General features: G+C 49.9%; 1 protein-coding gene across 1 annotated transcript; it reads right to left on the bottom strand.

Annotated features, from left to right (window-relative positions):
* Window positions 1–4,119: 4,119 nt before the first annotated feature.
* Window positions 4,120–15,653, bottom strand: PCYOX1L (prenylcysteine oxidase 1 like). Its single transcript, XM_074360909.1, has 6 exons — window positions 15,507–15,653; window positions 11,436–11,642; window positions 9,808–9,982; window positions 7,829–8,040; window positions 5,586–5,726; window positions 4,120–5,100 (listed from the first exon to the last, which is right to left on the bottom strand). Exons 1-6 carry the CDS (start codon window positions 15,589–15,591, stop codon window positions 4,442–4,444), a joined length of 1,479 nt encoding a protein of 492 aa, XP_074217010.1. The 5' UTR covers window positions 15,592–15,653; the 3' UTR covers window positions 4,120–4,441.
* Window positions 15,654–17,148: the final 1,495 nt, after the last annotated feature.

Below are 17,148 nucleotides of genomic sequence, written 5' to 3'. Positions count from 1 at the left end.
GGGTCCAGTTAAGGCTGAGCCTCTCAAGAATATTGAGCAGATTCTTTCTCTGGGTGGAATAGATGATCTACATGGTCTCTTTCAACTCTGAGATTCTCTACAGGTCAGATTTATATCCAGAGAAGTGCCTCTGTGTTGTCAAAAAGCAGGGTTTTTTAACCTGGGCCAGTGAGCCCCTAAATTTTCATGTGAGTAAATCTTTCTGGGCTGGAGATCCCTGGCTTTGAACTCTCAAGTATTGAGAACATCAACGCAAATCATTCTTTCACCCAGACTTATTATCCACAAGGGGATCTGGTTACATGATTTGCTGATATCAGTGGCTCTCAAACTTTACTAGCACCAGAATCTCCTGGGCTTGTTAGAACACAGATTGTTGGGCCCCACACACAGAGGTTCTGAGTCAGTAGATAGGGGCTAATACTTCGCCTTTGTGATGCAGTGGTTCCCAGGTGATGCTGATCTGGGAATGACACTTTGGTCTGGGAACCACACTTTAAGAATTGCTGGCTTATATCAAGACCCTTTGCTGATCAAAATGGCAGTGTGGACAGACTTGTCCTAAAGCTCCTGCTGGCCCCTGACCCCTGGATGCTAACTCCCCCCCCCCCACCATTAGCCCCTTGCAATTCAATCCTCCCCTGCCCTTCTAGCCTCTGCAGCAAATCCTAAATCAGCTGTTCTAGGGGCTAAAAATACCTTCCCTCCCCAAGACAGCTGAGGGGGTCAGGCTGTTCTCTAAAGGTAAGAATAGCTGACACTTTAGAGTTAACTTCAGTAACAGGGCCAGCAGCCAGGATAGGAATACTTTGCTTGGCTGCTGTAACTTCAGTGCCTAAAGCAGCTTTAGTTCTGAATGTTTTCAGGGTTTAATTCATGAAAGGGTTAGGTATGTGCCTGTCTGGGCTGGCAAGTAACTTACCTTTTTTGGTATTGTTCTAGAGTGGATACTGGTTAAAATTACCCTAGGAAGCTCCGGCCTGGTTCCAGACATGGAAAATAGACTTCATGTGCCAGCCCATACTGATGCCTTCAGTGGCTGCTTCTCCTCCCTGTGCGGGGGTGGATTGCTCTTCTCTGAGGCCCTGCTCTCCAGGCCGTAAGACTTCAGCTGCACACAAGGGACCCATGGCCTCCAAGGCTTTTTTGTGGGGTGAGGGCCCCCCAGGTGTCTGGGGCATAGAGATTGGGTGGGAAAACTCCTCATCTGGGTTGGACCACCTGTTCTCTTCCTTCCAGAGCATCAGAAACACAGAGATGCTCAACAAATGCCTGTTAGTTTTATATGGACGTTCCTCTTTCTCGGCTTCAGTTTTCTCATCTGTGAAAGGAGCAGATGGGATTTAGGTTTTACCATTCTGTGACTTAGGAACTTGGCCTCAGGAGCTTGGGCTGGCAGCTGGCCCCTCCCGGTCCCCTGGTTCAAAGGCAGCACCAGGGAGTTCAGGACCTTTGGAGAGCCAGGTCTGCACCGCACCTGGGAACCTTCTTTGGTGAGTCTAAATGGGTTTCATGTTTTCCACTGTCTGGTGAGAAACCCCCACTCCATGAGAAGAGAGGCCTCATCTACCTCCTTCAGCCCTGCATCTCCGACACCTAGCACAGTGCCCAGTGCAGAATAGGGGTGCGGGGCTTGGTGAATGAATGAATGCATGCAGGCATGCACACACAGAAGCCTCTAGGGGGAGCCCATAATCTGCCCCTAGCTCCTGTTGCTCCTTCAAAAGTGGGTCAGGAGCAAGGCATTCCTCTCTCTCCCACTATTCCTCACCCACTCCCAACTCTATCCTCCACAGCCCCGCTCCCAACAAAGTGCTGAAATTTTTCTTGGGTCACCTGCTCTAGAGGGGGAGTCTAGGGGTGGAGTTTTAAATGTCTATGACACTGCACCCAGGACTGCAGAGGTGGTGTGGTCTCTCTCCCATTTTGTTTGGCAGATTGTAGGGCTCTCTCTGTCTTGGCAAATTCTCTCTCCTCTCCCAGAGAGCTCTGGGCCCTTGGGGGCTTCTTTCCTGGGCTGAGAAGGCTAGGTTGGGACCTGGGGCCTGCTGGTTCCCATGCTCCCTTCTGCTGCCTTCAGGAATCGCTGGCCTTTCCTTGCAGGCAGAGAAGTGGTAGGATCCAGCTCTCAGGTTCAGGCCTGCAGAAGCAGGCAGCGTGGGCATTTTGGCTTGCTTTTGTTCTGAGCTGTTCAGGCCTGCGTACTGGCATAAAGGAAGCTTCTGAAGGACCAGCCAGCTCCATTGCAGCCCAGCTGAGGATCAAGTATATCTGCCCTGGTTTGCTCCTTCTGTGCAACCATCCTTAGGGTTGCAAGGGAGGTATGGTTATTAGGGACAAGTCTGGCATTGGCCTTGGTCCTCTGGCCCAATACCAGTGATCATCAGTTACATCATGACAGCCCGTGGCATCTTCATTTCAAACACAGGCCATGAAAAGAGGCCATCACACATTGATTTCCCTGGACCTGAAAGAAGAGGGAGGGCACAGCCCCACCTGGCATCTGGTTGACATTGTGCCTGTCTCTAATACCTTTCTGCCCCTCTAATCTTGTAGTTTAGGTGAGACCCCTTTTGCCCCCAGGGTGGGGCCTGACTATTCTAAGACAGTCAGTTTGCTCTTAGCGCCTGCATTCATTACTGGTCCGGTAGCTGAGTCTTAAGCAAGTCAGCATGTGGCATTCTCTTGGTCATAGGGATTGGTTAAATAGAGGGCCCAGTTGGCCCCGAGCCCAGACTTTGGTTCAGGGGTTGTGGGAGAAGGCCCTCTGGCCCTGGGAGCTGTTGGCAGCCATCTCTGATCATAAGAAGTAATGACACTGGCATTGCAGTGTTCGGTGCCTGCCGTGTGCGTGGACTTTTGTGATAACCAAAAGACCCTTTTATTGCTTAAGCTAGTTTGAGTTTTATTTTCTACTACTGCAAACAAAAGCATTCCTAACGTGTCAGCTTCAAATTTCCTGTAGTGACCAAGGGCTTGCTACTCACACTTTAAAGGCAGCCTCTCTTTCATTACCACTACCATCACCTACGCATAGTAACAACTTCAAAGACAATTTGGGACTCCACCTACTTGAAGGGTATTTTGCCCATGCTGAATTCAATTGATTTTAAGGAGAAGCTCCAGATTTAAGCTGTGTTCTATGGACTTGCCAGGAGACCTTGGGCAAATTCTCTTCTCACTTTGGGCTTTTATCTCTATCTCTACAAAGAGAGGGAAGTCAGTTGGATGATCTCTGGGGCTGTTTCCGTTAGGAATTCACAATATCAATGTCATTTGGCAGTGTTGTATCTGCCTGGGTATCTGGGCCCTCACCCCAGCCAGGTTTAGCAAGTCTGGTTGGGACTTGTCATAGAGGTTAACCTCCAAAAAACTCCATCCCCAACTTCTTTTCTCCCTTTCCTCTTATGGGGTGAATGTTTGGGGGTGTGAGGTACAGCTGCCTTCCACCAGCTGGGAACTTGTCTTCTTATAAGACAGATCCATTGTGTTTTTTAAATTTTAAAACTTTTAAATGAAATTTATATGTTTTGATATACATATATGTGAATGAAATGTACATACACATGCCCTATTCTATATACTTTTTATTTTACATAACTTTTTTTAAATTGAAGTATAGTCAGTTTACAATGTTGTGTTAATTTCTGGTGTACAGCACAGTGATTCAGTTATACAGGTCCACTGTATTATTCCTCAATTCTTGCATAATGGACAGAATGATCAATTCTTCCAGGTACCAAGGAAAAGCTTTCCTCTTCCTATGGCCTGGTATGTTTCCCTTTTCCCACTGGTTGCCAGGAAGTTTGAAGCTGTGTTTCCAGCTCCCCTGAGGTAACCATTTCTTCCTTGGAACCAACACTTCCTACCACAGGGTTGTTTAGAGGCTTAAGTAGGTACCTGGCATCTAACAAGCTTACAGTAAACAGGAGCTATTATCCTGTCTTATGTCTTTTGATCTTCCCTCTATTTGCAACCATCTGGTTACATGTTTCACTGTAGGTATTGTCTCAGGTACATTTTGGGAGCAGGCAGGGGAAAACAATAGATACCAAGTTCTCTGCCTTATATTCCCTCCCATAGTTATCCCTATCTCCTAGCTAGAAAACCAAGTCAGAAGCAGCTTAAGACAGATTTTTATTTCTTCTTAAAAAAAATAAATAAAATGAATATGCTTGAATGTCCTTGCCTTCTCTCACTCTCCCCCTTCGAAAGAAGCAACCACTGTGAGAATCCTTATGGAGAGGCAGAGACTGGGTCACCAGGATCCACACTGAAGGGAAAAGATGCTCCACACATGAGAGGTCAGAAGGATGCTCCATACACGAGGGGTCAGAGAAGGGCTCGGTGGGTGAGTGCGGCTTGTACAACCGCGGCCGCTGTTGGTTGGGGGCACCCTTTTTCAGTAGGGGCTGGACATTTCTTGCTCTTCCCGGAGCCCTCACAGTTCAGTCTTCACCTTGTGCATCAAATCCTTTTGGTCAATCTTATCTAGGTCCTGGTACCAGCGGTTGTAAGCCAGCAGGGCCACATTCTTGGCAGCGACAGCTGTCACCTCCACGGAGCTGGCCGCCCACTCCAGGGCGTTGAGGTGGAAGAGCTGGTCGTGCAGTGCAAACCGTGGGAGGGTGGTGTGGGAGCCATGGAGGGGGTGGGCCTGCCACTCGGCTGTCTGCACCGAGTAATAGGAGCGGAAGAGGGTCTTCAGCTGGGACTGGAAGAGGGGCTGGGGGGATTGGACGCGCCAAACGGCTGCCTCTTGAGGCTGCTTCCGGCGGAAGCTGGCCGAGACATTGACAGGGCAGATGTTGTCCAGAGCACTGAAGAAGCTGGGGAAATCTGTGGTAAGAATGCTGGCGAAGGGGAAAAGCTTAGGGTCGGGGAAGCCAAAGTAGGAAGAGTTGAGGTAGCCGTGGACCAAGGAGACGACAGTGGGCTGGAAAGAGCCCTGGACAACATCAATGGGTGGGTCGAAGCCTTCGAAGGTGATGGTGCTGCTGTTGTCCAGGTGCAGAGGGGTGGCGATGACCACTATGTCGTAGTAGTCGGAGCCCGTGCCCGCCTCATTCTCATACTCTACGTGGTACAAGGGTTTCCCTTCTGGAAGGAGAGTGAAGAAAACACAACAGTCAGCTGATTTCTTGGCTTCTACCCACTGGTCTCCCATTTGGGGCCCAGCAGTGAGGGGATGAGACACTGCATGCAGCTGGGCTGACCAGATAGTGGGTCCCAGTCTTGCCATGCTGGTGTAGCTGCAGGTCAAGCCTTGGGCTGGAATCAGGAGACCAGGGCTCTTGCTCTAGCTCTGCTGCTGACTAGCTGGGGGAACTTGGGCAAAGCTGTGGGTTGAAGTCCTGGGTGTTCAAATGAAAGGAGCTAGATTAATCCAAGTCTCAGCTTTCTGGCTCTGACATTGGAATCAGGACAACAGTGCCCTCTGGTGTCACTCGGCAGTGCTGGGCTTCCCACTGGTTTTTTTGGAACCACTCCTTGGCAGGTCTCAGACCAGAGTTTAAGGACAGAGGAGGTGGAAGTGTTAACTGTCCAGGAATGGAGTAGCCGCAGCCCCAGCTCTGCCTCCTCACCTGTATGCTGCAGGGAAACAGAGGTCACCGTGGCGTAGATCACGTTGGCCTTGGTGACCTTCAGCAGACCGGAACAAACCAGCTTGTTGCCTCCCTCCACAGACCACAGGCTGCCTTGGGCCCCAGCTAGCGACATGGCTCCTGAGCAAAAGGGGAGGATGGGCAGTTGGTTCTGCAGAGCCCAGCACCATCCTACCTGGGCCTTTCTCCCAGGCCAAGGCTCCTCCCAATCCCGGGCATGGGGAGACAACATACACACAAATAAATACAACAAAATTCATAGTGTTATGAAGTAAAAACATTATGCTCAGTGCAAGAGCTACTACTATAAAAGAACACAGATTGTATGACTTTATTTACACAGACTGCCCAGAATGGGCAAATCCACAGAAACACAGAGTAGATTCATGGGCCTAGGGCTGGAAGGCTGGGGGATGTTGAGAAAGGGATGGGGCTATAGGTATGGGATTCCTTTTGGGGGCAGTGAAAAGGTTCCAAAATTGATTGTGGCGATGGAAGCACAACTCTGTGAATATACTGAAAGCCACTGAATCCTGCACTTTAAATGTGAGAACTGTGTGGTATGTGAATTATATTTTGAAGGATACACACAAGATACTGGAAGAATGAGCAGGGTAGTCTTGCTAAGGGGATGCCAGGCAGGACCTGAAGGGTGGGAAGGAGCTAGCAGTGCCAAGAGCCAGAGGAATAGTATCCTGGGCACATGGGAAGTGATTGATAATTACAAGCCTTTTTCATTCATTCAACAAAAACGGGCTGAGTGCCTATAATGGTTGGCACTGTTGTGTCTGGGATACATCAGTAAACAAAGGGGACAGAGACTCCCTCTGGGAAGGCAGCATTCTAGTGGGAGGAGATAAAATAAGTCGATTAAATAGTTTTCTAGAAGATGATACCAGCAGGGCAGGGTGACTGGGACTGCTGGGGGTTGGAGGGGTAGGGCAGCTTCAATGAAAAGGCAACATCTTCACCAAGACAGGGGAGAGCAGGAGTTTACCATGATTATGTTTCAGGGAAGGATGTTCCAGGCAGAGGGATGACACCACAAAAGCCCCAAGGTGGGAGTGCACCTGCAAGGCTGGAGACACGGCAGTGAGGCCAGAGTGGCTCGGCTGAGGAAGGTGAGTGGTGAGGCATCAACCATGGAGGGCCTTGCAGGCCACTGGAAGGACTTTAGGTTTTACTTGAAGGAAAGTAGGAGCCATTACAGTTTTACACACAGGACTGACATGAGCTGAGGGGGTCGGGTGGGAGACCTGGTAGGAGACTTGGAATAGTCCAGGTGAGGGATGCTGGTGGCTGAGACCAGACAAGAGGCAGTGGTAGGAAGCAGTCAGGTTCTGGATAGATGTGGAAAGTCAAGCAGATGGGATTTCCTGACGTATCTTATAAAGGATATGAGAGAAAGAAATGATTCAAGGTTTTGGCTGGAGCAAGTGAAAGGAGCCAAGCTGGGGAGATGCTGGGAGGGGCAGGCTCAGGGGGAAAGATCAGACGCTTAGGTTTAGACCTGCTGAGTCTGAGATGCCCATTAGCCCTTCCAGTGCAGACATAGGGGTGGCAGCTGACACAGGAGCCTGCAGTTCTGGAGGGAGGTCTAGGCTGGAGGTCGTATTTGGGAATCAGGTAAGAGGAATTGAAAGCCTTGAGACTGGCTGAGCTCACCCAGGGAGGGTGAGTAGTTGAGGGGAGAAGAGGACAAAGGACTGAGGCTGAGCCTTTCATCTTATGAGGCGGGAGAAGAGACGGACTCAGCCAAGCAGGCCAGGGAGTGCTCATGCAGTTCCTCGACCTTGAATGCCCCTCCCTGCCCCTCCACTGCTCCAGCAAAATCCTACTGCAGCTTTCAAGGCCCAGAACAGTTGCCATGCTTTGGGCAAGACAAGCCCTGATGACTCTTTCAGGCAGATGTGTGCCCTGTGCTGGAGGATGGTGGGTGATGTGTGTGCCCATCTGCCCCAGTGATGAGCTGGGAAGATGAGGTCCTCTATTAGATGAATCCCCAGGGGCCCAGAGACCTCAATGGGGCAGCTCCTGAATCTGATCCAAACAGCACTGGACCTGAGATCTGAGCCTCCCTTTCACCACAGGGTGAATACCATCTCCTGCCAGCTCAGCGGGGCAGCGTTGTTTAGTTGACTGTACTGAGCTGAGTAAACGAGAAATCATTATGGGGAGGGTTGAGAGAGGGCAGACAGGCAGGCTGAGGGCTGGAGGCTCACCAGCAAAGGCGGGCATGGCGGCTGACTGGCCATAGCTGGCCCGCAGGACGGCGGAGACGACGTCGTCGATAAAGCGCTGTGTGACGCCCACCTGGAGCAGAGACTCGGCCACGGAGCGCTGGGTCATGTTGATGAAGGCGGACTCCCCCAGCGAGTAGAGCAGTTCCTCCACACCCGAGAAGGCATAACCGTGGGCCTGGTACTTATAGATCCTGGCAGACACATGGAGCCACAGCCCTTGTGCAGAAAGGCCTTTTCGGCTGACCACCCACTACTGGGTCACTGTACCTGGGGCGCAGCAGGGACCAGCCCCTCCTCTCCATGTCAGGGGGTGGGGAGGCTGGTTATGGTACCCTTGGCCTGCTCACTGGCTGTGGTGGGACTGGCCACCCTAAAGGAACAGCACAGAAGGAAGGGCAAATACTCTGGAATCCCATTAGACCTGGCTTCACATTGTGGCTCTGCTGAACGATAATCATGTCCCCTCTCTGAGCCACTCCCTGCCTGAGGTCACAGTCCTCACTCAGCTGGAACTGCCAAGCAGTGGGCCTGGCACCCTCACTGACACATTCCCTCTCTGCAGCTTCGGCTCTGCCCTGGTTTCTAGGACCACATTGTACTGATGGCAGCTGCCTTATGCCAAAGCTGTCACCCTTTCTGCTAGCCCAGCCTGTCCTGGCTCAGTCTGACAGGGTTCCCACTCACCCCCTAATGAGCTGATGTCTCATTCCCCCACAACTCCTCCAATCTCAGGGACTGGCATTGCCTGGAACCATCTGCTGACGGACTTTCGGACGGCTGGCCTTTGAAATGTTGCTCCTGTTTGAACTGCTTTGTAAATGTGTTGAGTTAGGTTATTGACAGGACACCCAGATAGAGGTGTCATGAGATCAGTTAGAAACTGCTTAGTTAGTAGGCTTGAAACTTAAGGGGAAACTGGGGCTGATAGGTAGAAGTTGTCTCTCACGAAAGGGAGAACTCGACACTCCAGGTTTGGATAAAATTGACAAGGGAGGAAAATGTAAGAAAGAAGAAAGAGGGGTAAAGACATAACTTTGGGGGACACCGGGAGAATATAAGGAAGAAGTGCCATGAAAAGCACAGTTAGGGGAGTGGATAGAGCAGAGAAGTGCCAGAAACCAGGAAGCAGGCCTGGAGGCTGTGCTTGAGCGTCTGATGCTGAAGCCTCTGCATCAGGGCCAGGAAACAGGAAGAACCTTCAGGAGGGACTCTGGGAGGGGGGTGCTGGATGCCAGCCTGGCGAGTGAGTGGACTGTGAGAGGTGGACAGGGTGACAACAGACCACTTGTCCTCGTTATCTGGAGGTGATGGGGAGGGGCTGGGACCCAAGGAGGAGACAGGTGATAAAGGTGTTTGTTCTAGATGGTACTGGGGGACAGAAGAGTTTGTAAATGGTGGCCCAAAGGCTATTTGTGGCCTACAGATATGTTCTGTTTGCTTCATAAGAGGAATTGATTGCCCACACTGAAAAACTGGGAGATTTCACAGATAACTCTGGATTTCCACCTTCTTCTGACACACTGGAAAATCTAGCCACGTGAGGCTGGCATTTCCACGTGGCCACAATTGGCTCGAGCAGAGAGCTGGCTGCCCCTTCACATGGGGCCTTGCTCTCCAGGGCCCCCCAACCCCTATCCTACCCTTCCACCCAACTGCTTCACCTATTTATAACCCAGGTGGGCCTTTGTAGGTAACTGAGTTTGTAACCCGTGCTTTTATTTACCAGTTTAGCTGAGGGAAAGAGGATGTGACACTACCAGAGACCAACCACTGCTGCACCAAGTAAGTACCTTCTTGACACTGAGGGCATGCCCAGAACCCGGGCTGAACTGTGCTGGGTGCTCACACCTGACAAGGACCTTTTCGTTTTCACTGGTGTATAGTCAAGTTGGTTCCTTTGGCACCTCTTTTCCTCTCTTCCTCTGGAATGCCCTCCCCATGGCTCTGCCCAGCCCTACCTCATGAACTTCTCCATGACCTCCTCCACCCACATCTGCAGTCTCAGGAAGCTGATGCCATAGTGCCACCAGAGACGGAAGAGGTTCAGCAGGTACCAGTCAGTTTCCTCCAGCACGAAATTCTCCCCGTTGAAGATGGCACTCCTGCCTCCCACCTCGCGCCGGTGCCGCAGCCCTGAGGAGATAAGGAGGTCTCAGGTCCCCTTCAGAGGGCCCCCTGGGGGACCCAGCAATGCCTGAAGCTTAAACTCAGGGACTTCCTGAAGGATGCACAGGGACTGGCTCCATTAGAAGGAATATGAATGCTATGGTTTGTGCCTCTCTGATGCTTATTTAAAAACAGTAAACCATGCACTGGGAAGATGTCTGGCCTGGTTAGTCAACAAAGAATTGAAAATAAGGTACCATGTTACATTTTTTTTCAACAGGGATCCACTTGGTTACATGTGAGGGAAATTTGGATGTCCTCCTGGAATGTCCAGGGGCTAACAGCCACAGGGCTTGCTCTGGGATGGGAGCCCTGGGCACCAAGACCACATGGAAGGAATCACAGCTCCTTGCAACCATCCACACTCGACGACTTATGGAACACTGGGACTTACATGTCTCTCATCATTCTCTCACAGCCTGAGGAAGGCAGAACAGGTGTTATCACCCCCAGTTAAAGATGTGGAAAGCGAGGTTTATAAGACCTGCTCCAAGTCATGGGTTTCTATTTCTCTCCCTTCTATTCCTGGCCCTGAGGCACAAGGTTCCCCTACCCTGAGGCAACCAGTAAGTACATTCCTTCTGCATCCTTCCAGAGATGTTTTGTGCAAACCCTTGTGGTGTGTCCACATCTATGAGTTATTCCTGCCCCCACCCCGACATTCTATATACACTGCTCTGTTCCTTACTGACCTGTGTCTTGGAGATTGTTGCTCAACCTGGGCATACAGGACTTCCTCACTCTGGCTGCTGAACACTCTGCTGTGTACTTAAACAATATTTTATTTAATCTCAGATTGCAGTGGGCAGGTAGGATATTTTCAACCTTTTGCTTTACAAATAGTACTGTCATGAATAACCTTGTGTGTCTGCCACTCTGCAAATCTGTAAGTGCACCTGCGGGATCACTTCTGTGAAGTAGAATTTCTGTATTCAATAGCATATGTATTTGTGGTTTTAACAGATGCTGCTGGGTTGAGTCTCAGCTCTCTCACTTATTAACTACAGGGCCTTAGAAGATGCGTATATAGTTCCCGAGCCATAGTTTCCCCAGGAGGAGATACAACAACCATGTGCAGGCAGGTAGGGAGGATTAGAGGTAATGCCTACGTACCATCTAGAAGAATGCCAGGTACCTGGCAAGCACACAGTGTGTGGAAGCCATTATGATTATGATTATTAAGAAGCCGCAAATTGAAAGGGAAAGAAACTGGCCTGGTGGGGGGTGTCAAATCTGAGTTCTAATCCCAGTTATGCAACTAACTCACTGTGTAACCTCAGGCAAGTTCCTTCCCCTCTCTGGTCTCAGCTGCTCCATCTGTAAAATGAGGAGATTGACTGTCGGAGTAATCTGGGAAGGGTCCGATGGCTGCCTCCAGCCCTAGGTGCTGGATGCTGGAGCCCCGAGATGGCGCACTCACCCAGCTGCTTGACGAATTGCTGCATGTGGAGGCTCAGGGAGTGGAAGGAGGCGGCCCCACTCTCGTAGTGCTGCTTGTTGACCGAGATGGTTGCCAGGCGGCCGCCCACAGTCGCCTTCTCGAACACGTCGATCTGCACCCTGGGGCCGAAGTGCTGTTGCAGGAAATGGGCCACGGCAGAACCCCCAATTCCGGCTCCAACCACAGCTGCCAGCAGGCCCAGGAGGCAGGCATGGGGAGAGACAGAGCATGGGTGTGAGACACGGGACACACCTTCTCAGCCTCCTGGGCCTGAGGTTCCAGGGCATTTACATTTCATAGGCTTCTTTCTTCTTCTTTTTTTTTTTTTTAAATTGAAGTATAGTCAGTTTACAATGTTGTGTTAAATCTTTTTCTTTTTTTTTTTTTTAGTGGAGGTACTGGGGATTGAACCCAGGACCTCATGCATGCTAAGCATGCACTCTACCACTGAGCTATATCCTCCCCAACATTTCATAGGCTTCTAACATCTCAAAAAGGAAATCTGCAGACTAGTTCTTAGTAAAGGTATGAATAAAAAGCAAAGGACAACCTGAAAACAGTTACCTACTATATAACCCTTATTTTATAAACAAAAAGACATGTTAGCAGCAAAGGAACAGGAAAGAATCTCAAAATTCAGGATGCTTATTTAAAAAGAATAAATTTAGTTTCATAGCATTACATTACATTGCCCCTATTTTTATTTCACTATGAATTGGTGAAAACCTGGTCACTGATGGGTAACATTAGGTTAGATTAGCATTTGGAATCCACTCTTTAATCCAGGGGTTGGCAAGCTACAGCCTGAGGGCCAAATCTAGGCAGATGCCTGTTTCTGCTAGCAAAGTTTTATCGGAATGCAGCCACATCCTTTCTTTAGCTTGCTGTTTATGGCTGCTTTCATGCCAGGCAGAGTTGAGTATAGTTGCAACAGAGACTGCAAGTACAGCCTAAAATATTTACTCTCTGGCCCTTCCCTGAAGAAGTCGGCCAACCCTTGGTCTAGTCCAACCTACCAGCTGACACTTAACTCATTTCCACATCTGTGTTTGCCAAGCCTGGCATGCACCCTGTGAAGGGCTGCTCCACGGTATAGGGCACTCCCTTCCGGTTTGGACTCGTTACAACGTTTCAGCTTGCTGAGGTCTTTGTGGGTCGTATCATCCACTGTCTTTACTATGCCTCCTGACTTCCTGTTATTTGCAGACTTGGTTCATATACCATCAATATTTCCATCCAAGTCACTGAGAAAAGCGTTTCATTGGACACGGCTTTGGAGTGCTGCTAGGAACTACTGTCCAGACAGATACTAATCATTAAATAGCACTGAGAGGACAGTAAAGCAGCTGTGAAGCTAGTGAACTGGACAGCCACGCTACCCAGTTTTTGCCCACCATATATCTAAGACACAGCTTCCCTCTAGCTGGTCTCCATTTACTTATTCCGTTCCCTGCCTCGCCCTCTCAATACTCCACCTCCCGCCTGTCTTCACTTCTTTTGCTGTGGAGCATGTGACTTTGCTGTGTCAGGCCTGTGTCTTTGCCTGTGCTGCTCCCTTTGTCAGGAATGCTCTGTCACCCTTTGCCTGTCTGACCTTTGTGGTCATTTTAGCTGGCTTGCCTTGACCCACCTAAGATAAATGTTCCTCCTGCATATTTCCACAGCACACTCTCCTTGGCCAGGCCTGGTCCACAGCACATTATACACAAATGGTCTGTTTAAGGATTGAAGGCAGGTCATTATGTCCCCAGATCCTGGTAGGCAATAGAACTCATTAAGTATTTGTTGCATCTTGAAAGAACTACTTTCTTCTCATTGTTTACTGAAAAGCTACTTCCGAGAGTGCCTTTAATCTTTTAAGCCAATGTGCTTCCCTCTCCTCCATTTTCAACAAAGCCTCAAATTTCCCAGTTTTTCCAGAGAAACTGCTATCACAAGGCCTGGACGCTGCGCAAGGGCTATAGGGAAGCAGACCTCACTTCATTGAGAACCAGCTCAATGCCTATGAACTGACACCTGCGCTCTGGTCTATGGTAAGATGTGCCCAGATGTGGATGAATCAAACAGGGAAGGCTTCTGTCCCCCCGAGCACAGGCAGGAATGGATGGACAGATTCACGCACAATTAGCTGTGACAATAAGTGACCAAGTGCAACAACGGGGTTCTAGGGAATCCTGGGGAGGGAGCAATGAATTCTGCCCGAGGGTGTGGACCCCAGGCTTCACAGGGGAAGCAACTTTGATCAGGACCCTGGAGGACAGTGGGCTTGGCCAATGAGCAGAAACACATTCTCTGCAGAGAGAACAGCACAAGCAGGGTATGTCTGGAACTACAGGGGAGTTTAAAGGGTCCAGTGCCACACCAGGGTGTTCAGATTTGATTATGCAGCAGTCTGAGGGTTAAGCCATCTTAACAGGAAGCTCCTCATTCCTATTGTGGGTAGAGTCCAAACCACCAAGGACAGACAGAGGCTCTTGTCAGAGGGCTGAGGAAAATCGGGAAAGCTCCAAGGCAGCTTGGCATTGTCAAGTATTCTGCCTTGATGACCCTTGGGGCAAGGAGGGCAGGGCTGGCTGGAATGAGGCAGGCAGCAAGCTCTGCACTGCCAAGAATGGTAAAGCTGTGAGGAGGCCCTGCCCCTTTTGCAGTTATCAGTGGGAAGTGTCCTCTGCCACCCTTTCTCAAGAGATGGGGAAGGCCCTGCACCCTCAGACATTGCCTGCCTAATTCTTCCCCATCCTTCAAAGCCTAGCTCCAAATCCACCTTCTCCAACAGGCCTTCTTCGGCCAGTCTAGCTCTCTGGATTCTCTTTCCTCTGAAAACCCTAAATGTTCAGTCCCAAGCTGACTTTTGGCATGCTTCAGCCTGTCTTAACCCTTTATGACCTGAGCTGTGGTTTGGTAATCCAAGAAGCCTTAGCACTGCACTAGCCCCATTAAGTCTGTGGTGCTTCCATGGGTCATCTCTCCCTGCCAACTGGGGTGCACAGAGGGCAGCCTAGTGGAGTAGGGACTCCTATTCCCCCACCCAGAAACCCAGCATCTCTACCTATGGGAATTTCATGTACAAGGGACTTGAAAATCTTTGAGTCATGTCGAGTAAAAATGACAGATGTTAAGGAGAAAAAACTGTAAGCAAATACGCAATGTTAGTTAATGATATACACGATGAAGTATTCAGCAAAACGTCCTGATGTCTGCAGTTTATTCTGAAATGCATTAAAATGTAAGATGGACTAATGAATGTGTGATAGGTATGTGATAAAACAAACAGTGGCAGTTTCTTAACAGCAGAATCTATGTGATGGTATAAAGATGATCACTATATAATTCAACTTTGCTGTATATTTGCAAATTTTCAAAATAAAATGTTGAAATAAAAAACAAATAAAATGACTGCTGTTAAAAATTCCCCACTTTGTCATTCAGCATATCTGTCCCCAGAGGGCTTGCCATGGGTTTCCCCCGCCTAGGACTGTATCCTACCCTCCATGAGGTTTTGGCTTAGATGTTACTTCTAGGAAGCCCTCCCAAAGCCGGCAAAGACTGGGGCGAAGAGCCTCTCCTCTGTATTCAACAGTGTTTTCTCAGCCTTAGCACTAACTTCCTCGTATTGTGCACTCTCTCCTCCTCCAGACAGGAACTATGGAGCACTGTGCCTGCTACACAGACAACCTTCAATAAACCTGCGTGAATGACACCATCCAGACAGGCCAGGGTCTCTGTCCTGAAGGCATCTGGCAAAGGGCCAGGTCCATGGCAGATGCTCAGTGTCCCTGGACGTTCTGGTAAGATCAGTGGCCAGTCCTGCCCCAAACCTCTTTTCCGCCACAAGTAGCCCTGGACGTCTTCCCCATCAGCACCCTGCCTACTGCGGTCCCTTCCTCGCCCAGTCGCAGAGCCTCAGCTCGTATCCACCCAACTCCTCTCCTGAGGACCCCTCCCTCGCCCAGCTGCCTTCCCCTCCCCCCACCCAGCTGCTCCGAGCTGACAACACCTTTTCCTCGAAGCCCGCCACAGCTCAGCACCCCACCCCGGTCCTTCCCGCACCGATTTTGCTGGGCCGGGCATCGCCTGTAGCGGCGGCGGCGAGGAGCGCGGCCAGCGCGGCGAGGAGCCGGGCAGCGCGGGCCATGGCGGGCGGCGATCGGGGCAGCACGCCTGGCTTCGGGCGCTCGCGGGTTGGCGCTGCGCTCCCCGCCCCGCCCCAGCGCCCCACTGGCTGTTCCGCCTTCCAGCCCCGTTGGTCACAGCCTCTCATTGGACGAGCAGCCGTCCCTCTCCAGCACGAGGCCATTAGCCGCATTTCTCAGGGGGCAGGCTCTGTCATTGGCAGCTTCTCCGTCCCGCCTCCTGGATGCGGGTTCCTCATTGGATAGCTCCTTCTGCTCCAGCGCAGGTGTGTGTGCTTTGGGTGCTCAGCATCAGGACCAGGGACCAGCTCCTGGGAGATTGATGGCAGAGAAAGAACTGAAGCCTTGACGACCTCCGTTCAAATCCAACCTCTGAGAGTTCCTAGGTCTGTAACATGCTTTCTCTGTGTCTCATTCAATTTCCCTGTTCTACCTTTCTAAGTGGTGTGATAATCACGTGACATAAGGGATGTGAAGTCGCTTGGCTGGATCTGCAAGTGCTGGAAATTGCTGACCAATTGTGCAGCCAGGATGGCTAGACGCTACCCTGTGCATATGCTGAAACAAGGCCAGATGCTTTTCAGACTGCTGTTACTCGTGTATTTGCAGTCTCGACGTACAGTTTCTATCTCTACCTTCTACTTAAAAACAAAAGGGAAGGGTTTCATCTGCTTTTCTCTCAGAGGGGAGAAAAGGTAGAAAGGAAAGGATAAGCTCCCATTTTCACCCTCTGAAAAAACAAGAGCCGCTCACTATGACTAGTTTACCCCACAATGACAGATTTCCTCTAGCAGAAAATAAAATTGAGGATGAGTTTCAGGATACTGTAAGAAAAATTCATGTTTATCCAGTCAGATTATGGCTAAGAGAAGAAAGTGAAGGGACTCAGAGGAGTGAAAGGGCATACAGCTGAGATTCCAACCAGCAATGTAAGTCTTAACAGGGCCAAACTGGGTTCCCTTAAATTATTTTTAAAACAAGCATTCATTGATCACTTTGTTCCACTTTCTCTTATGTGCTAACATGATTTTTGCAAGTTTTTTTTTTTTTAAAATAGGGTAAAATCACGTTACCTTTGAAACTTCTTGATGCTATTTTGCTTTTAATTTTAGGATCCTTGGTAACTAGATTCTAGAGCTTCATTTTCTTCTATTAAAAAATTCTTCAAATCATACAGCACATTGACAATGTGTGTGAAATTTATAGGACAAATTCAAAAGAGCTGTAAGGAAAAGGAAGGAAGCATAATTCTGGTGGCTGCTGAGGTGCAGAACTGGGAGTGAGCTTGGGTGAGTCTGTCAGTTATTTATTGCTGCGTAACAAACCACCCCAAAACTTAGTGATGAAAGGTAACAGTCATCTATTTTGCTGACAAATCTGCACCCTGGGCAGGGCTCAGTGAGACCATCTCATCTCCATTCCATGTGATGTCAGGTGGAGCTGTTCCACTGGAAGCTCGAGGGTCAATTTCAAAATGGCTGAGATGGCTGGCAGGATGGTGCTGGTCGTCAGCTGGAAGCTCAGCCATGACCTTCAGTTCCACTCCACAGGCTTGAGCT

The sequence above is a fragment of the Camelus bactrianus genome, chromosome 3 (genome assembly GCF_048773025.1).
Source record: "Camelus bactrianus isolate YW-2024 breed Bactrian camel chromosome 3, ASM4877302v1, whole genome shotgun sequence".
NCBI lineage: Eukaryota > Metazoa > Chordata > Mammalia > Artiodactyla > Camelidae > Camelus > Camelus bactrianus.
Note: the sequence above shows the minus strand (reverse complement) of the source record. Positions and strands in the feature narration are given on the sequence as shown.